We start from the raw sequence: 21,111 nt of genomic DNA, 5'->3' as shown, positions 1-21,111 counted from the left end.
ATTTCTTGAAAGATAGAACCTCATTATTCTACTGATTTATAGAGCGAAGTAATGACTATAGGCAGCATTGTCTAAAGACAACAATGAGTGCAGCTCTATCTCAGTAATAATTAGAGTCACATGAAATCTTCATTTTTTTATTGTTATTAGATGATTTATAAAGTATGAGAGAAATACATTACACATTCTGAAATATAATGAAAATACATGGCCCAAGTTGACTCCCATATTTAAAATTCTGATTGCAATGCTGCCCACCAACAAAATAATAGTAATTTCTAGCAGGAATTATAAAACCTAAACTACAGTACAAAGCATTGTTCACCAAATTACTCATTCCATAACCACAATTATAGCCCATTTGTTTTCTTATGCTGATAACAAAAGATACATTTTAAGATCTGTGCTGTGCTACTCTTCCTTTAATAAATAAAGTGAGCTTTTCAAAAGCTGCAAAATGATGCAGATAAAAATCAAAACATTTCTACTTTTAAAGATTCAATCAAAGACTTGCCGTGAATGGTGTGATATTAAAGTTTAAAAAAATAATCAATTTAGCATGTATTTTTGAACACGATTTGTCACAAATAGCATTCCCAATAGATAAGAATGATTATATGGTAAAGAGCGTAATTTATATATCTCAAGCACTATGCTTTTGTCACCGACATCGTTAAGGAATTTGACACGTTTGCAGGAGAACAATATATGTCAACTGAAATATATACCAATTAGCCATAAATGGGACACTGAAATGAATGATGCATGTGCATGCTATACTTACAAGTAATAACATGTGGTTTAAAGTCGCTTGCGTTTTCAAACAAGAATTCTTTTTACGTTGTCATTTAAAAAATCTAATATTTGAAAAGGTCAGGAATAAATAGCACCATTAGCATTAAAAGCTAGCTAAAGGGAAAGTAATTTGTTGTTCATTTAACATTGCATTTTATGTAATAGCTTTGTAAAGTGTTCGGGAGGGGGGAGAGATTTTACTTTGCTAAAACAAGATGACGGCAGCTCCAGTTCATTATTAAAAGGAGATTTTTTATTATGCTATTGTCAACTTTAACGTCTTGATTCTGTTAGGTGTTTGTTAAAATTACATGGGCTGCTGAAGTGGCTATGGCAAAGGATAATGCAGAGAATATCATGACTGTCAAAACAATTGTGTAGGCAAGAATCTGCTTATACTACGATAAAGGAACAAAAGACAAAGGAGAAACTCTTTTGCAGTGTTAGGAAGTTAATAACCCTGTTGAGGATTCCTCGGCAGGAGGTACTGAGATCAGGAAGCCAAATTCTAGAAGAGACAAATAGCCATGGCTAAAGGAAGCAGGGGACATGGAAACCTGGCATGGGGTGCTGGCTCTGGTGTCTGTGGCTATGTGAGCTCTGGGCAAACCCCGTAACAGTTCGCCTCCCTGGAGCGGCGATGTGTGCTCCTTCCTCCTTGGACTGTGTGAGTGATGTGTGAAAGTGTGCAGAGCCCTGTGGCTAGATCCTGTCTCCCGAAGATGCATGAAGATGCAGAGATCTGAGAAAGGCTTTGTAGGAGCAACTGAAAACTGGACTTACCAAAGCCCTGGCACAAGGCAAGCTATTCATATCTTTGAAATGGTTAGGCCTTACACCTTTATTCTGTAAGGCTGACCACAGATGGGAAAAACTGGAGGCAAAATAAGTGTTAGCCTGTACCCCTTATGGAAGGCATAGGCTGGGAAAAAAACATACAAAGCGAAAGCAAACTTCTCAGCTGTGCACTTGCTGCTGCCATGAGGAGCTGCAGGGGTGGGGTAGCAACGTAATGAGTGGAAAGCACAAGTAGCATCATCAGGGTGAAAAACATCTGCTTACCTCTCTAGAGAGAGAATTTGGACAACAAATTGTCTTAACACACCACACATCTATGACAGCATTGCAAGGGATGTCTCCTTCACTAATTCATACATTTATTCCCTACTATCCTCTCTAGAGCAAGGTTTCAGAGACTTATGAAACAATGATTCTCCAGGTCAAAATTTGATTTGTGCTGTGCTCCTGGGGCAGCACAACTGGGTATTGCCTTTTAATCTGGGTATGTAGCACAGGTGTAATTTACAATGTTTTTAAACATAAAATCAAGCCTGCAAATTTCCAACTAAAACTGAAGTTGATGGCAGATATTCTTTTCAGTTGGGTAAAATCAAGGAACGGTTTGTTTCTGACACAAGGAACTGGTTTCAGCTCTGAGAATGCCAATAAATTGCCAGTCTTCAGTGCTGACTCTTCTTATTCTCCCCTTTACAGCCTCCCCTTTTCAACCTCCACCACCGAAAGAGGAATTCAAAGCCTTGCAAGGGGGCTGATGTTCTCTCAGGACTAGACCTTTTTTTGGGGGAAAGATCATGCAGAAAGGCAGAAGGAGCAGAGGGCCCCAGCCTGGGGAACATCAGGAGAAACCCCTTAAGAGAAAGGGTCCCAAGGAGTGGTGGGTCTCCAGGCCTCAGCAGTTCTGTGTTTTCTTCCACTGAGGATGGGGTTCCTCTGAGAGCAGAGGAGAAACAGTGTGTTTCTCCAGCAGCAGGATGAGGGAGCTGAGATAGGATTGCTTCGGGACAAAAATTAATTTGTGAGCTAACTACACTTTTGCTGATAGCGTTTATCGAAAAGACAAGAAAGAAGTGGCTCCCTCATTGCATTGTCCGTTTTGTAACTTGACTACTGATCATCTGGCAGTTTTGCTCAAGACTGTGGGTCAGCAGATGGAATTTCAGAATAATTTGATGATTGTTCTGATTATAAGCATTTTAGTGAAATTTCAGTAACATTTGAAATTTGATATGCAAATTTCTCAAATTAATTCTATCTGGATCCTGTGGTTTAAGCTTAGTTTAGCATCAATTCAGCAAGTTCTTCATCACGTTCACTATTGCATTTCTCACTGGTAATTAAAAACTTCTGTATCCTTTTGTAAACTGCTCACCCTCCTGTCTCTGTTCACATTTTTATCTCTTGCCAATTCTAAGTTTAGGTAAGAACAGTTTGGGTAAGAACATCAGCTTCATTAACCCTCTCATCTCTTTCTTCTCACAAGCATGTCTGCTTTCTCATGGCACTGTCCAGAAGCCATGTGCCAGATTCTGTTACCTGCCCCCTTTCTTCCCCTTGTCTGAAATTATTTTGAAACACACTGAAATCAGAGGGTTTTTTTTTCCCAGTGGGCATTGGCTCATTCACTTCTAAAGATGCTGTAAAAATTTTGTATTTTGCAGGTTGTCCATAGGGAGAGATCCACAGACTCAAAAACAAACAACAACAAACCCACAACAAACCAAACAAACAAACAAACAAAAAACACACAAAACCAACCACACAAAACCCACATGACCACCCAGAAATAACAAAATGTGCATCTGCAGCCTCCTCATCCCTTACACATTAAAATTCCTTAATTATTATTATTTATTTTTATTTATTTTTAGCTTGCTAGGGCAAGGAAGGTTTCTTCTTGCATGTCTGCATCTAAAAGGTGCAATTCATTACTTGGTATGTAAAGCTTCCATCAGAACTGCAGTGACTGAAGACTCCAGTCTTTCATGCATGACTAGCTTTTATTGAGAGCAAGGCTTTGGGCATCCATAGGTGGTGTTAGCAAGCAGTAAGAGTTTGCAGAACTTCCTCCCTCACGGTCTCAGAACCACAGAAACGGAATCTGAAGGAAACAAAAATATGTGAATGTCTTGAGCTGTCAAGATTTACTGAGATTATACAAGCGGATTTGTTTTAATATGTCAACCCGATTTGTCGTTTGACACAGTGTGTTGAGTTTACGTGGCAAGGTTTTGGTAGCAGGAGGCTGCAGGGTTGGCCTCTGTGAGAAGAATCCAGAAGCTGCCCCATGTTAGGTAAGGAGCAGTTTCAGCCAGCTCCAAAGGGACCCGCCACTAGCCAGAGCCAAGCCAGTGGGTGACACTAGTTGGGTCACTGGGAGAGCAGATTGAAGAAAGGAGAAACAACTGCTGTGCAACAGCAGCTGGGAAAGTGAGAAGCAGCCCTGGCGCCCCCCAGGTGAGTGCAGCAGGAGGCAGGAGGTGCTCCAGGCACGCAGCAGCAGTTCCCCTGCGGCCTGTGGAGAGGCCCCTGGTGGAGCAGGCTGTCCCCCTGCAGCCCACGGGTCCCACACGGAGCAGATCTCCACGCTGCAGCCCGTGGAGGAGCCCCCGGTGGAGCAGGTGGATGTGGCCTGGAGGAGGCTGCGGCCCATGGAGAGCCCCCGCAGGAGCAGGCCCCGGGCCGGAGCTGCAGCCCGTGGAAAGGAGCCCACGCAGGAGCAGGGGGCTGGGGGGAGCTGCCGCCCGTGGGGGACCCGTGCTGGAGCAGTTTGCTCCTGGGGGATGGACCCCGTGGTACGGAGCCATGTGGGAGCAGTTCTTGAAGAGCTGCTGCCTGTGGGACTGACCACAGCCCCATTCCCTGTTCCCCTGAGCCGCTCGGGGGGAAGAAGTGCACTACCTTGTTAGTAATAGGTAATAAATTATATTAATCTTGTCCTTATCTCAACCCTTGAGCCCTTTCCATCGTATTTTCTCCCCCTTTCCCTTTGAGGAGGGGGAGTCAGAGAGTGGCTGTGGTGGCCTTCAGCTGCCCAGCTGGGTAAAACCACCACACACACCCGTGCTACCTGAAAAGCTTTCTTTTTTTTTTCCCAGTTTGTGTGCTACCATCACTAGATAGATGATCTCAACTCCGTGTGCAAGGGTATGAGTCCATAGAAGAGCATGTGCTCACTGAATACGCTTTGTCAGCATATGGTTTGATGAACAGGAACTACAACTGGACTACCTCTGCTGAGAGGTAATGCTTTGGGGCTGTAATAATTTTCCTTTGCTTGAAACTGTTTCCATCTGCAATGTTGTCTTTTAAGTGATTACATTTTAACCAGGAACTTTTATATGGGCCTAAAACATATACTGTACCCCCTCTTCTAGACATCCAGTCATAGGCTGGATCAAATAACATAAATGATCAAGAAAATGAGGGGTTGTGTTCTAAAAAGTCCAATCAGATGGTTAAAATAGGATCAGTAAAACATACTTCTTTAATCTGAGCATCCACACTGTACTCCACAAAGTCTACAAAAATCAGTTTTAGCCTATATCAATAGACTTTATATTTAGCCATTTAAGTACAGTTTCCAAGTATTAGTCTCTGGAATGGTAGGCCTATTATTGCCACTCTGTCTTGTCAAATGTGATCTCAGGGACCATCAATATCAATGGAAATCTTCTGCTGATTCCCACTGGCAGTGAATCAGGCATCCTAATGCAAGCTCAGACACAGATAACCATTTCTTGCAGACAGCAAGTAGGAACTTGGCAAGAATGATGCTGATAATCCAAGCCAGTGCTAATCTTTCTCACCCAAAGAGTTAAGCAGGAAATTTTCCCTTCTGAAGCCTGGAAATATTTAAATTTTTTCTTTAAAGTTATTTAAGCTAGAGAGTTGAAGTAGTAGTGAATGAAATTATATATGAACAGTATCTTGAAAGGGAGGAAATTAAAAGTGTTGTTTAGAGTCTATTTCTTTTAATGCTTTAAACACCTTTTCTTGTGGAAACATTTTTGCCCCACATATACTTTTGTCACTTACCCTTCAAAGTAACTTTCAGGATTTTTACAATGGGTATACTTACTCTTCTCCACTTTCTCCAGATTGTACTGTGATAGTGGCGGCTCCTAGTTTAGGGAAAGTCGGATTTGCCACGTTGTTGTTCCAAAGAAATTTAACCTTTGTAACTGTTCTGATATTAACTTCTGCATCAATGAAGGCTGTATAAGTGTTGTCTGGTTGGAGGGTTCCCCTGTGGAAAAAATAATAAAAAAAAAAGTTTTATGGATGCAAGTCTGGGTGGCATTTTAGTATTAATTACTAGTCCCATCAACTGATTGTGGTGGCAAGTCAATCGAAAGTTAGTAGTATGTCAATATAATGGAAAATTAGTAATATGTCAGTCCATTTTCCAATATAATGCATCCAAATCACTGTTTGTCAGAAGAAACAAAGGCAGATAGGCTTGATATGGCGCAGTCATAACTCACTGTGAAGACTCAGTTAGAGGACAATCCCTATGGAGTAGGCAGAGCTGCTCCCTGTTGCTTATGTAGGCGGGGTTTATACCATATTTTGCACATTAAAAAAATAATCTTATTTAATGTTAATTGATTTATTTGATACAGAAGCTGGATTTGTTTGGGATGGCCAAAAGGATTATCCACCAGCTGCTCTGACTGGCTCTCTACCAGAGGTTCTCAAACTTACAGCAGTGTGACTAAGTAAAATGTGCATCTGCTCTTGGGTCACCATAGTTCATAATCTGGCTCCTAATTTCATGTTGCATCAACAGAGCGAGCTCTAACTGGCAGCAGTTTGAGACTGCACCAAATTCTAATGTTTTAAATTTCTAAGATTTTAAAATTCTGCATTCTAAACTTTTCCCCTCTAAAGTAAATCCAGAGTGAGTGAATTGTCTCTGCATTTGCATCAAGAAGCTGTACCTGGAAGTAGAATTTGCTCTGCAAAATTGGACTAACTTAAACAGAAATATTATTAGACATATGAATTATGCATTCTAGAAGAGAAGTTTCTTTTCTATTGAATATTGAACTCACTTGAGAATCTGATGCTGCCTTGTGTTCCCATCATTCCCATACAGGGCAATATTTGCATATCCTGTTACTTTCCTGTTTCCAGAGAGTGTCACGGTTACTTTGTACCTCCAAACTACACAGAAGAAATACAGTGAGTTAGATCATACCCAGAGAGAAACAATTTCCAAAATATCATTTTTTTTCTTTTTCTTTTCTGTGTAATGTAGTTGAAAGCAAAAGTAAAATAAAATAAAAAATTATCACTGCCTTGCACTTTTAGCTTAAGGCTACATCCCAGGCTGCCTGGACTGGGCAAAGTTAATACAATGCTGTCATGCAGGACTGTTGGTGCTTGCCATTTTTCATTGGGTTATAACCGTGCAACACAAACAAAACACCAGTGAGTCAGATCTGTTGTTATGTCTTAATGAGCTCAACAGGAGAAATGGGTAGACATTTGTACGGCTTTCTGAAAGCAACCAACTGACAAACCTAGCTCATAATATGACAAACACATCATAGACCTGAGCATTTTGACCACAAATGTTTTTACATACAGTGAAGCTGGAAAGGAGGAAGTACTGGGAAAAAACACTGATCCATACCAAGTATAAGCAGTATAAAAGGAGTGTAAAAAAATATCCAATGTGATTATTTCTATGAGTAGGAAATTTCCTTTAGCATGCAATTAGACAAAGCACTTCTTCTCCCTCCGATTCTTGCTTGCAAACATGAAGGGAGAACTGTCTTATGAAAGCTGACATTTAGAATAGCTTATAACTTAGGTTGTAAAGGAAGTTATCTAATCCATCAGTTTCTCAAAGCAAGATCAGCTTTGGTCAGGTTGCTCATTGCCAAGTTGAGTTTTGACTATCTCCAGAGTTGGAGATTCCACAGCTTCTCCAGGCCTCTCTTTCTGCCTTTAACCACTGCCATGGTGACAGACACTTTCATAACATTTAGTAAGAATTCCCCTTGCTATGACTCCTGTGCTTTGCCTATCATCCCTTCTCCATGCACCTTGCAGTGTAGCCCACTGAACATCTCGGTGACTTCCAGTTGGCTATATAGCCCAACGTCCTTCTTGTGCTGGAGGGCACAAAGCTGGGCATTAGTATTGGAGCATAAGAGGAAAAGGCACAATGACCGAAGAGCCATTTGTACTGCTATGAGGTCTATTCATCTGTTTAAATTAACTGTAAAATGGGGGGGGGGAAGTATGTTTACAAGGAGTAGGGAGTAGGTAGCAACTGAAGCAATCAAAACTCACGAGCAAAATCCTTGACTTCTCCAGTATTCAGGTAAAGTTTCACAAAACTGCTATCTTTATATCTGGCTTTGAATTTATCTGCAAAGTGACCCATATTTGGGCATCCCTCTTTTGGGCATGGGAAACAGTTTTCCTAGTGAAAATAAATATATCTGTTAATAAAATTATCCAGACAGCCAAGAAAAAAAAAAAAAAACTATTATTAACTGGTCATGAATCACAGCAACGAGTTTTAAGTAACTCTTTCTGTAACTACAGAAAGATCATATAAGCTAGCCAGAGTTCTGCAAGACTGATTTTTCAGGACTCCATGTTTTTTCTCATGCCATCTTGCTCTCTGAAGCTGCATAAGTGACGTCCTTGAGTAGTCTTGAACTGGAGCAGGGAGAAGGAGGAGAAGATTTCTTTCCCAGCAATTTGTGAGAAAGAGTGATGTCTCCTCATACCTTCAGGTTGGGTCAAGAAAGTCTTTTGCGTTGGAAACAAAGCTCATTTTTGTCTTGAAAGCAGCTTTTTACCCTGGTGACAGAAGCATGTAGTTGCCTTCTCCCAGAGTGATCTGTATCACCTGCTCAGAACGTATAAAGGTCATTTTTATACCTTTTATACTTGTTCCTTGCTCCGTTCCCTTCTGTCTGTGCTGCTTGTGGGATATGATGAGCCTGTTGCCTCCCTGCTACAATTAGGCTGTAGTTCATTATCTCCCAGTCTGAGACAGGGAAGGGTTTCCTGCCCTTGGTCCGTAAAGCATTGTCCTCTGTCCTTGAGGCTATCTTAGTTCACCAAAGTACTTTGACCATGGACTAACCCCATCAGACCTTTACGAATTATTTTACTGCTTATTGTTCTGAAAAGATGTTTAAGCTACATTTGAAAGCTCATCTGCTACACTATGGGATTCTCCTTGCTGCTGTGATTGCTGGGACAGGCTCTCCTCCTTGACTGTTCCCATTTGATACTGCAGGGTAGGCCTGGGGCCTGGAGCCCCACCAGCTCCAGTAGCACCTTAGGGCTGTCACAGCAGCGAAGTACCAGGGATGTCACTGTTTTGCTGTTACCTTTTCCTACTTTGACCCATTCATGAGCTATAACACTGTAAGATGTCTGTCACTTCTCTTACATGGGCACCCATTTGGGTGCAAGCTAGCAAAAATAAATTGAATTTCAAATTTCAGATGTATTGATAAGAGTCACTGCTTTTGAAATGGCCCATCCCGAGGCTCTGAAAAATACTCACTGTTTGAAAAGCATCGTATGAAGTACAAGAATAACCCAGAAATCCATCAGGGTAGATAATACTGTCCGAGTAATACTTGTAACTCCGCAAATGGTTACAAGCCACAAAGTCCCGAGTTCCTGTGAAAAAACGCTCTCGGGTTAGTTCTTATTTTTGGTAAACAAACAGGAAAAGATACCAACACAGCACTTGCCATGACACCAGAATTTATTATTCTCACTCAAAAGCCTCCCCACTACTCTTGGAGTGGTGAACATGAGGTTTGAACCTTGCTTTTGCAATGAATTGATGCTCTGAGGAATGTCATTGAGTCAACAGGTGTAAAATATGAACTTGAAATGCTTTGTGGAGACTGACTGTGCAGGCCAGCCCACCCCTAATCCTCCCCTCCAAAACGCTTTGTCAAGTAATCTGACCGAGTTTCACAATAGAAAGGAGAGCTGCACCAACCAGTCTTTTATAGGCAATAGCTGCATTACCATAACAAAAGAAAACTGAATGCCAAGTATTCGGTTTGAACTGGGCAATGCTGATTTATTCCAGCTGAGGACTTCAAAACAAAATTATTGTTATTCGGAAAGTGTTTAAGGGAGGAAGACTCTTAAAATTAAAATAATGAATATATTATTTTCCTTTATATTTCATTTATTTTCCTGTCTTTAGATTAAAAAGAAGATGATATACAACACTGTTATTTCTTTGTGCTTTAATTCCCCATTATTGATAATAAGTTTACTTGGGAGTGAGGGGGAGTAGTGCTTCCAGCTGCATTGATTAAAACCTAGATAAAAAGGCTGGTTATCACATAGAAATTAATGGATTCCCAGACTATAAGGTGCTTGCAGTAGTGTAAGAAAGAGCTCAAATTGTATACTGAAGTCTTTAGAGAAGAAAACTTTTTTTTTTTTAAAGGTTCTGTTATGTGCAATATAAGTTTATAATATTATATGGATGTTTAAAAAATAATTAGAGCATTTATTGAAACTATGCAAAACAACAAAGAAAAAATTATTGAGCAGCCTCTTGCCAATCTTTTTTTAGCTGACTAAAAAATAGACAAATTATATTGCTTCAATGCAATCCAGATTTGTGATGGGTAGCTTTAAAAAAAAAAGAAAATAAAATTAAATGTATTGCTTATGTCAGAAGACTTGCAGCTGAAGATCCCATAGCAGAAGTAGATGTATTGTTGCCCTATTCCACCAAAGTTAAATGTGTCATTATAAACCCTTCAAAGATTTTGGCACAGCTTAAGTAATATTTGTTTGTGCTATTAGCTACTTTAGAGAAGGTTTCCAGACCAAGGCCTTTGTTCTGTTTCTTTTCTGATCCATATATGGGAATAATTACTGGAAAGTGTTTTGTTTGAGCATGCTAGCAGTTTCACTGCACTCTGTAGCTGCCATTGCTGGTGGGCCCACTAAAGGTAACACAAAACACCTGAATGAAGAATAGCTCAGTCATTACATTTTGAGGTTGACCTTCCTCTAAATTTGTAGTGTAATCAACCTACTTACCTTCCCAGATGCCATCAAGATCTACAATCTGTGAAACAGGATTCTTCCCACATCCTGGCATTTCCTCTCCTCCATTTGGATAAAAATCAAGATGCCCTATTGCTGGGCCTATTCCAAAACCTGAAGCATTTAAAGCAGGGGTAAGTACGTTTTAAATTCATGTCATCTCATATCTATAGCTGTTGGCTTGAGGTTTATCTGTGGTATTTGAGAATATGAAGTCTCAGTGACCAGAACTGTGTTTTTTTTTTTTTAAATTGTCTAAGAACCACCCAACATACTTGAGTCTTGGTGAATAATTAGGACATTCAAGTGCCACACAGCACAAATAATTAGGTACCAATACAGTAAAGCTGAACACTCACCTAAGTAGGGGATAGTGGGAGCTGAATCTGTGTGTATAACATCAACAAACTCTGCATCAGATTTATCCAGTCTGACTTCAATTGGAGTGTCCTGAAAATAAGGTTGAGCAGGATCCAGTCCTGAAAGAAAAAGGTTAGTGTCATGTGCAGTTGAAGACAACTAAATGTGTCATTTTATGTAACAGTATGATTGTTTATAATTAATGTCTCATATATCGCCGTCTGTGCCTCCTTATATCTAAGTAGCATACACGTTAATAAAGCGATGACATGTGCGCTCTTACCGAATGGCTTAGTGTTGAATTCTAGGTAGGAGAGAAGGTTACTTGTGAGAAATCTGTTGAATTTTGGTGACTTATTTCAATAATGGATCCCAGCACCTGGAGGTTGGTTATTATTTTGAGGGAATTTAGTGTTGCTCAAATCAAGGTTGCTGTGTCCACATCCCATAGTGCCCATCTGTGTGGTTTCTTGAGTACCTCGTCTGAGCATACTCAGACAGGAATTGATACTGAAAGCATTACTGCCATGTGCTTGGAATCACTGAAATCAATGTGCCTACTTCTGGCTCTAGTCAGGTTTTGAAAAGGCATCTATTTTTGAAGTTATGATCTTTGCTTTTGATCCTAGCAGAAATACTACTCAATTTGCCTCTCAAATTGCTGCTGCAATTCTGGGAGCCTGTGTACTCCCACAGATTACAAAATATTATGGTTTTATACTTGCATCTCTTGCTTTCCTTAGGTAGCAGCTTTTGATTTTGCTTTTAGACGGAACTTTGTAGACTACTAGTCTAAGATTCACCAAGCCTGAAATCCCTAAGGGAGTGTAACAACAGAAAAGGTCTGGGTTAATAACTTTTTAATACAATCCTGTGGAAAAAGGAAATCTTTATATGACACTTGGCAAGGCAAGTGGGTAGTTACCTAGGGCTGTGACTCACCAGAGATTTAACGTATATTTTCTAGAGAGGAGGGAAGAATTGGCAAGTTAGTTGGAAAATGCAGTGAATGAGATGTTCTTTCAGTGACAAGAAACAGGAAGGCTCTGTGGAACGTGAGTGTACAGGCATTAATGATGCTGAGCCGCCTTTAGACGGAGAGAGAGCCTCTGCCACAAGAGGAGGCAGGTGGAGGAACTGGTAGAAAATGTGCTGCTATGTACTGAAAAGAGACTAAACCAGAGGGCTGCTGGAAGGTAGAAATCCAGTGAATTATATATAGCAACATCTACTGTCACCCAAACCACAGCATTCAGGGCATCCCTAGACAGACAGACAGCTGATACAAGTTGAAATTTCCAGAGTGGCATTTTTAATAAGAAATTCAACATCTAAAGGCCTATCTGTAGAGGAAGTCATTAGATATAGAAGCACACACAAAATAACTCAACATGAGGGTCTGATCCTGAAAACATTTCAGAGCTCAAGTTACAAAAGCCCCACATGAAGGTCATACAGAGCAGATGCCAGCAACTAGTTAGCCCACCTCTGCAAGCAAATCTACATAACTTTTGAATTCAGTAGTGGAAAATATGCCTTGATGACCAAAAGTCAGCTCATGCAAGTGATTCTGTGAAATTATATAGCTAAATCAGCAGATGAATGCTAAAAGAAGAAGGGAATTCAAGTGAAATCTACAGTTTCTTAGTAAATTCCATTAAATCTGGGCAGATGATATGTTCCCATGTAACTCAACTTTTGCTCCTGAGACAAGAGATTTAGTGTATCAAGTTACATAAGAAATTAAACTTTAGAAAGCTTGCTGGAAATAAATGAAAAACAACAAAAACCCACCAAACAAAACAACAACAGCAAAAAAAACCCCACAAAACAACAACAAAAACAGAGTAAAACCCAGAACTTCATTACTGTAAACGTGTTCTACAGGTGAAAGGTTTATATAGTCATAGATCACGGTGATTGTGGGTGATATTGAGAAGGTCAGCCTACTACTTCTGAAACATCAGATTTGGACCATTATGTTTTGGAAAATTGTATTTGTTACCAAAACTGCAGTACAAAATAATTGTCCTCACTGCTGTGCTGCTTCTAGTATGCTTTGGAATGACCTGCAAGCAATGGCTGTAATGTTGTGTATCAGATGTGCTTCTACATAAAAGGTGAGATAAATGAAAGGTGAAAAAGGCAGGAGAAAAGCTGCCAGGACAAGGAAGTAGGGATTATTCTCCTGGTCTAAGTCTTTAAGGCCAGGCTGGATGGGGCTTTGAGCAACCTGATTTAGTGGGAGGTGTCCCTGGGGTTGGAATTAGATGGTCTTTAAGTTCCCTTCCAACCCAAACCATTCTGTGATTCTATGATTGCAGTAGTGTTGGAGAAACTATTTCAAAAATACAAAACAAAAAACAACGGCAAAAAAACAACCTCAGCAGCTGAAGTTGGCTCTGCGCGTACATTCATCATTGTGAGCTCGTTTCCAGCAGTGACAGTAGAATGCTGTTGTGTTACAGCATGGCTCCAGCGCTGCTGCAGACTGGAGCTGGACTGGAGCGAGCTTTGGGCACACTGCAGTGACGCTGCTGGGCTGAGGCACCAGAAAGCAAGCTCTGCAGAGATGCATTGATGTGCATCAGGAAGTCAACTGATGTTATTGCAGGGGGCGTTCTGGCTCTGTTAGCTGCAGGGAGCTTTCCCATTGCTGTGTAAATATACGCACACAAGATAATCGTCATGCTGACTGCCCCCCAGGCATGCCAGGGTGCAGCTCCAGCCTGTGCTGTGAGACAAGATAAATTATATATTGCCCCAATTACTCTTGACTAAACTATGTCCTCCAGTCAGATATGACTGAAGGAAAAAATGAACAGCAGTGTTCCGTTAAGCAGTGGTATCTCTAGTATGAGCTGTGACTTTGATCCCTGCCTTACCAGTTATTCTTCCAACACCTGGCCTCCTCCTGCCAGCCTCCCCTGCCACGTGTGCTCCCAGGCTGTGGCCAATTATATGAACTTGGGCTGGAGAGTATCCATATTGCTCCTGAGAAAACACCAATTAGAAATAATACCTTACTACTTCCATTTTCTATCAACAACAGGAAAAAGTAAAGAGGGGTTGAAAGCCAGCTCTTAATTTGACTACAGATTCAGGGCCTAATCTGCAAGGGTATTCAGCATATCCTATAGGCTCTCAACATTTTTTGCCAATTTAGGTGCTTATATCCAAAAACATATATTTTTTCCAAAGCTCCTTATTCAGCTGCTGCCCTCATTTGGATGCTCTTACAACTCTAGACAGCTCCGCCACTGAGTCTTGAGAGACTCAACACCCTCTTTACATCCTAGACCACTGAAGACTCACAGAAAGCTTATCTGGCTTGCAGGGTTCAACCAGGGTTAGTTACATCTGGCAGGTCAGGCACCGTGTGTAGCTGGAAGATGATGCAAGAGAAGAGATGCCTTCAGCCTTTTAGACAGTAATTCAGCGGCTGGAATGCAGATGTGGAGGGTGAGTGCTGGGTTTGGGCCCTGCAGGCCCCGGCATACTGTCTTGTCAAGTAATTCAGAGTTCTCTTAAGGGGAATGCATGTTGAAAGCACTTAGACAAAAAGAAGGCTTCAAACCAAGCATCGCTTCCCACATGAAGTTGACTGAGAAAGGGGGCATGTGGCACCTCCTGGAGATGTAGGCACTGCGTGTTGGCTTTCCCTGGAGGCAGCTGGGAAGGTCCCAGGCACTTCTGGTCACCTGAGAGCAGTTGCTCTCCAGTTGCTGTTTGTTTTTCAGTCATTCTTAAGAGCTATTTTATACATTTTTGTCCCCATGAAAAGGCAGTTTACTGTGTCCATTATTTCTGCATATTTAAAACTATGCAGCTCTTTACATCTGTTAATGCCTATGGGACAACTACTCAGCTGTAGCATGGGGATGTCTTGAAGATCTTGATACCTGTAAGTTTACTAACCTTGCTGTTATCACATAGTTCTCTGTCTAAAACATAAATCTGTTTCCAGCAGAACTTCTAAAATAATCACTGAGTAGAAGAAAATGCTTTTACTGATGACATTCACATTCATGAAAGTTCCTGAATCACTTTTTTTCCCCAAATCAGCATTATAACTGTATCCATGTAAACGTGAAATTCTTACCGTAAGCACATTTATAAAATAAGCTATTTCAGCTCCTACAACACGGACGTTGTTCGATGCCTGGGTGTACTGACATTTTGAGCCTTTGCTCCAGTCTACACAGATGCAGTTCACATCTTCCACTGTAAGCATCCTCTGTTTTGTAAAACAAAAGCAAAAACCACACAGTTCAACAGTATATACAACCTGTACTGGATTCACAATGCTTATTACAGCCAAACTAATAAATGCTGCATGAATTTGTTTGAGAACATTCCAAGAACCAAAACCTTAGTGTATATCTGTTGCCATGTCTGGACACATTATTGTGTGAGCCCAAAATGGGGTGGTCTGTTGCAGTAATGGCCACTCCATCATTTTAAATACCCACAGCAGTATTTTGTGCAGAGGGCAAAACAGTACAAGTCCTGACACTTAATTTCAATCAGACTTTGTATATAACACTAAAGTGCTCTACACGTGCACTTAATTTATTTAAAAGTACTTCTTTAATTTGAATTCAGTTTAATTTTAGTAACACAAAATTCTGTGTTTTCCTGATACGGATTCATAAAAGTGTGCATTCTAATAAGAGGTTGCATAAGTCGCTGCTGTCACTGAATATTCATTTGGGCTTTATTTTGGAAGGTGCTTATATGGGCAGATGCTTCATTGTCTGCCATAGAATCTGAAGCTTTGCTTTTCTCCTCTGAGCTGGATTGTTTGGTTAAGTGTAGTTTGCTTTAGTAGATTTAGTATATTTACTCTCCTTTGCACTACATTCAGGCATACAGAAGCATACAAATCAAGGTACAACTAGCAAAGAACAGAACAAAGCAACAGCAGTCTGTGCCTATATTAGAAACGGTAAAACGTAAATGTGCAGATAACTAATAGCTCTATTGAGAAGGACAGATAACAGATACACATACTAGGGTTGATATATTCACAGTCCCTCTAGATCTACTCTTTACTAAACAAGATTCGTTGAGACTGACTTCTATTATTTTTTTTAAATCAATTGGAGTATTGTGATAAAAGCATAGACCACCAGAGTAGGGAAAGAATTTAAAAAGTTATCTCATGTCTCAAAGTCCTAATGAAAATTATCCAAAACGATTTGAGGGACCAGTTGGAGCTTTTAAAATGTGAGCTGTCCTCTTGATTGTGAGGTTCTAGGAAAAAAAAAAAAAATCTCCAAGAGTGTAAAATGAGAGACTGAGAGCTACAGAAGATCAAACTGCTTCTGATACTTTGGACAAATTATTAACTAATAAATCCAACAGTCATTCCCAGATGTTCACAAAGTATTAATCAACGTAGATATGTTTCATCTAGAAAACCTGTCAAATATAATTTCTTTTGAGCTGGTAACAAAAACAGGTAACGCAGATGCAGTAAGTGTGAGATACTTTGATTTTAGTGGACTTTAACTTTATTCCTCATAGTGTTCTCTTATGTAAAATAAGAATATATATAATTTCCACAAAACTGGAGTGGTGTGAATGCCTAGTTGAAAAACCTTATCCAAATAGCGTCATATGCCATCAACTGGTATTTTGCTCTGTGTGCTCTAAGACTAGTAGCTTTCATTAGCAGCTGCAGTCGAAAGCAATGTTTAGAGGTTTTGAGAAGACCACAAGCTGGAATTGCAACTGTGTTAGCCCTATGTTAATGGGGTTAAGAAATAACTTGAGAAAGTGGAGAATCAGTGTAAAAATCAATAGAGTACAAAGAGTGCTTTGTACTTCATTCGGTGTTCATAGCAAGCCCTAGATTGAGGGCTTGGTTCACAATGATTCCCTTGAGGTCCCTTCTGGCTGCACACTTCTACAGCCCTACTGCTCCTGTTAGTGGCCAGTCCATGTCCCCAACGCCCAAGTGGCAGTCCATGCCTTTGTGATGGACTTTCCACACCTACAAACCTTCTCTCTTGTCTAGGGAAATAAGAAGCAATAGTTACAAGTCTGTTCTGGGGTTGTTTCTGGAATCTCCTTCTTCCCTAAGAAACATCTTGCTCCAGGGTTTGTCTTGGTTTTAACCAAGAAAAAAGACACTTACTGAGCCAAATCCCACTGTCACTCACTTCAGTAAACTGAAGGATTTCATGCATTTTACCTAATGTTTTTCCTTAAGGTGCAGAGCTGCAAGTCTAAGTTGCTAACAATTTGAAAAAATATGGCCTTTTTTTTTAACCCTTCTTATTGCTACAAGTAGTACTAAAGAAAATAATTAGAAATAGAGAAAGCAGACAATATATAGGAATGTATTATTAAATGCAAACTAAGAAACTTCCCAGGGACAGGATTTCCCTGCAGTACATACCTTGCACAGGTCTGACAGCCAGCTTTCTTCCCCGTTATCTATAAATCCATGTACAATAAATCTTGTCATCCTGCTTGTACTAAAATTAGAGCGCCCAATTGTTGCGGCTTCAACTGCAGAGATCACCTGTTGTAGATATTACATAAATAAGGTTCTAAATCTCTTTTCTGTAAAAAACAATTATCAAAATTGTGAAGAGCTAAACTGTGTTCCTCTGTATAGGTGTTTAAAAGTTTTGTTAAGCTCATCTGCAAGTGTTCACATGACTAGGGCTTAAGGTCTGTATCTCCCCTCAGAGCAAGCTCTGATACACATCTCAGAGCAGCTAAAACTTTATTTTAAGTATGTTTTCATCTTATCTGTGGAGAAAAAAAATAAATCACCCAACATTAAAAAAATATATTGTTTTGCAGTAGTTCTCAGTGGGCATATAGAAAATGTGCACTGCTTTGTGAGGGCTGGTAGGGCTATTTTGCTGTAGGAAAAAAAAAATATGAAAATTTTGCCCAGAGAGCTTGCCAAGCAGCTGGAAGAGTTTCCCTCTTGAGGGGGGGGGGGGGAAAAAAGGCTATTTCTAACACTTTTCAGGAACACTGTTAGTTGAACTCTGTGTTTATTTACTCCTTTATTCATGTCATTTACGAACACTTAAAGCACAGTGGTTCTTACTTGAAAGTTATTAGGATTTCCTCTTGTGTACAGGAGGAACTGGACGTTTATCTTTTCTGGATCCCAGGGTAACTTATGGATTGGTCTTTCCAGAGTCCCAGACCATGGTATATCATCTGTGAAACATCCCAGCCTTTCATAGCAAACTTCTTTTCCTGTAACATGTAGATCAGATCATGAATTTGTGAATGAGTACAGAAGAGCAGACTAATCATAACATATAACCTCTTTTCTCTAGAGGTCTCTTGGTCTGTTGAAAATCCTACAGTTTACATAAAGCAAAGACCAGCACTTGTCCTGTCTTAGCTCTCAAAGGCTATGGTTTATCCCAAGAAAAGAAGTCACCCTATTGCTCATATAAAAAGTATTCCGTGGGGTTCTCCTGGGGGCATCCTATACCATATCTTGGGTATCTTTCCTCAACTGCATTTTGCCTAGTGCAAAGACAGCTGATGAGTTTCTCCTAATACCAAACCAAGCTAATGCAAATAATCAGCAGTAACCGGAGACTGTGCTGAGCAGCTAACTATGTGAGAAATCAGAAATAAGACGGTGACTTCTGCCGAATATAAAGCTGTGCACCCATTGAACTGCTTTGCTTTTTTCCCCACTGACATCACTAAAGAAGAGTACAACAAATCATTTCTTAACAATGTAGCTTGGTAGAGAAAGGAAAGCTTTCCTTTGAGATAGAAGACACCAGCACTTCTTTCATGCTCCTAGGGTGGGTTTTCCAGAGTGGAGAAAAGAAAACACACAGACACGTGCTCAATTCACCATCCTTGTATAGGAAAGTGGACCGTGTAACCTCAATCAGTAAGCATGGAATCACCACAGTGCAGAATAAAATCTCACAAAACCCAGCATCACAGAAAGACTTTATAAACAATAACTCCATATGCTTACCTTCAGCTGTGCTGAGCAGGAGTAACGCGAATATCCCAATTCCAAACATCTAGAACAGGAGAAAAAGAAGCAGCTAGGATTTGCTAACCGGCTTGATTAGCAAGCCTATCTAGCTTACTGGTGCTGATTTTTCTCATGGTGAAAAGGGCCCTGGTCTGTCTTCTCTGCCACCTGTACCTCTGACTGCCACATATGTGAGTGAGCTTTGCCTGGCTCCAGCTGAGATCATGGCGCTGCAAAATCTACTAAAAATCTGCTTTAAAAAAGTAAACTAATGAAGTCTACTTAAAAAAAAAAATAAATCTACTGCAAGATCTACTAAAGGCATAACTGAAGTTCAGAGTGATTTTTGTTCTGGAAGGGTTACTCTGCTAATACGTTGTATACCAGCTACTTTAGAAGCAGCATAATGACACCTGTATGTGCTACTATTCCCCTCCATACTGTTGTGTATTAGGAAGCCATTTACCTGACAAGGTAAAAGCAACCCGCCCTGCCCCAGACCCGAACTACTTACGGTGCAGCCTTGAAACTCCATGCACTGAGTGAACTTTGCATGCACTTTATAGTTTGCCTTATCCTTGGAAATGTTCCTGGAAAGATAGGGAAAATTTGTTTATTTCAGATTATAGTTTATAGCTAAGCTATAAAATGGCTTTAATAGCTGGCTTCTCTGTGAAGTCCAAAACTGATGGACGTTGATCTCTTCAGTTGGTGTGCTGGAGTCCAGAATAGTGTCAGAGCTCCAGAAGTAGGGTAATTCCCAAGAAGCAACTCATTAGGAATGGCACATTAGAAAGAAATATGTGGGTCTGGGTAGCAGTGCATTTAAGGGCTTGTCTTAGCTGGGAAGGCTCTTGTTTTTAGTGTTGTATAGGTGGCATTTAGGGGTCTACTACGTGGTTACTCTAAGTAATGAACTGAGAGCAAACATGCCTGAAATATATACCAATTACACGTGGAATTCCCCCAGATGTTGGGACATGGCTGCTGTGTGTTTTGTTGCAGTATTACAGAGTTCACCAGCTCATTCTCCTAAAGACATCAGCTAAAATGTGAAAGAAAATCTGTGCAAATGAACGAGGCTAGGCCTGGAAACCCCTTGGTCCTATCCTTCCGTAGGAGAAGGACATAAGCAGACTCAAGGAAAGAAAAAACATGAGACCTCAGTAAACTTTTCACCTAGAAAGCTTTGTCACCTTAGCTATTTTTTAATTTTATTTTATTTTTTGGCTATTAGCACATATCTTTGCAGAGCTGACATTCCCTAATCTCCACCTCTGGGAATAACCAAATGGATACCAGCTGCATGCATGTGTATCACACTGCTATCGTCCATGCTAGTTGGGTTTATTTCTTTAAATAACGAAGTTTTAATTTTTTTTTCCTAAAACATCACTTCTGATACTAACGTAGAGCACAGTGCTTCCATCTTTAGCTGAAGTAGCCATTTAGTTTGTATGTTCCTATCAGTGAGTGATACAGGAGAATCAGCAAATGTCCTGCTGCACGATAAGTTTTGCTGAATACTTGTTCAGAATGAGGTAGGAACTGTCCCATTTAACTTAAGAGCTGGTGGAAAAGATTTGAGTTAGGTTTTTATCATAATTACTCAGCTTCTCTTCGTCAACACCATCATAAAACACAAGCAACTGAATAACTACACAAATCTGTAGTCTGTGGGCAGCTGGGTTCCAGCTGCTTGCTTCTCCTTTAGTTTGAGGGCATGGGGCTGGGATGCACAGCTCAGGCTGCTCACTGTGCCTGGAGGAGCTGCTTTGGCCCTTGAGGCCTCTCAGTTCAGGGACTGTTGGAAAAAAGATGGCTTTTGAGAAAGAAAGTGTCAAATGAGGACTCAGCTATGTTTTAGAGTGAAAGGAGTTGCTGTCTGAAGTAGGAAGAGGGCCTGAAGGAGACCCATGAAAGGAATGGATTTCACATGCTACAGGAAGGCCCCAGCTTGCTTCTGGAATGTGCTGTGGGGCTTCCTGGCATTGTTCACGCTTCCTTTGCCACCTGTAAGGTCCCTGAGTGACTTGTAGTGTTGGTGGCTGCAGAGCTCTCCTGGCTGAAGCTCAGCCTTGTGTTTAATTGTACTTTCATAATTTCCT

General features: G+C 40.5%; 2 protein-coding genes across 2 annotated transcripts in view; one reads left to right on the top strand and one right to left on the bottom strand.

The window, feature by feature from the left end:
• SPMIP5 (sperm microtubule inner protein 5) overlaps nucleotides 1-10,793 on the top strand; it is a gene marked incomplete at its 5' end in the record, with an annotated part of 23,385 nt that extends 12,592 nt beyond the window's left edge. The window contains one exon of the mRNA XM_083843680.1: nucleotides 10,662-10,793. The remainder of the gene's footprint in view (nucleotides 1-10,661) is intronic.
• LOC310902506 (inactive pancreatic lipase-related protein 1-like) lies at nucleotides 989-21,111 on the bottom strand. The gene is made up of 12 exons (XM_083844155.1): nucleotides 19,001-21,111; nucleotides 18,095-18,249; nucleotides 17,426-17,551; nucleotides 15,122-15,256; nucleotides 13,905-14,013; nucleotides 11,019-11,138; nucleotides 10,654-10,773; nucleotides 9,137-9,255; nucleotides 7,900-8,032; nucleotides 6,651-6,762; nucleotides 5,675-5,842; nucleotides 989-3,694 (listed from the first exon to the last, which is right to left on the bottom strand). The coding sequence occupies exons 1-12, from the start codon at nucleotides 19,047-19,049 to the stop codon at nucleotides 3,631-3,633; spliced, it is 1,410 nt and encodes a 469-aa protein (XP_083700281.1). The 5' UTR covers nucleotides 19,050-21,111; the 3' UTR covers nucleotides 989-3,630.

This window comes from Anser anser (genome assembly GCF_964211835.1).
Source record: "Anser anser genome assembly, chromosome: 7".
Lineage (NCBI taxonomy): Eukaryota > Metazoa > Chordata > Aves > Anseriformes > Anatidae > Anser > Anser anser.
This window is presented reverse-complemented; position numbering and strand designations above follow the sequence as displayed.

What these genes read in the sequence shown, in the direction of transcription:
- LOC310902506 (XM_083844155.1), bottom strand. Translation starts at nt 19,049, where the DNA reads ATGTTTGGAATTGGGATATTCGCGTTACTCCTGCTCAGCACAGCTGAA. An exon ending in TCCCACTATCCCCTACTTAG is followed by an intron (nt 10,774 to 11,018) that starts GTGAGTGTTCAG and finishes TAAATGCTTCAG; the next exon opens with GTTTTGGAATAGGCCCAGCA. An exon ending in CATACGATGCTTTTCAAACA is followed by an intron (nt 8,033 to 9,136) that starts GTGAGTATTTTT and finishes TATTTTCACTAG; the next exon opens with GAAAACTGTTTCCCATGCCC.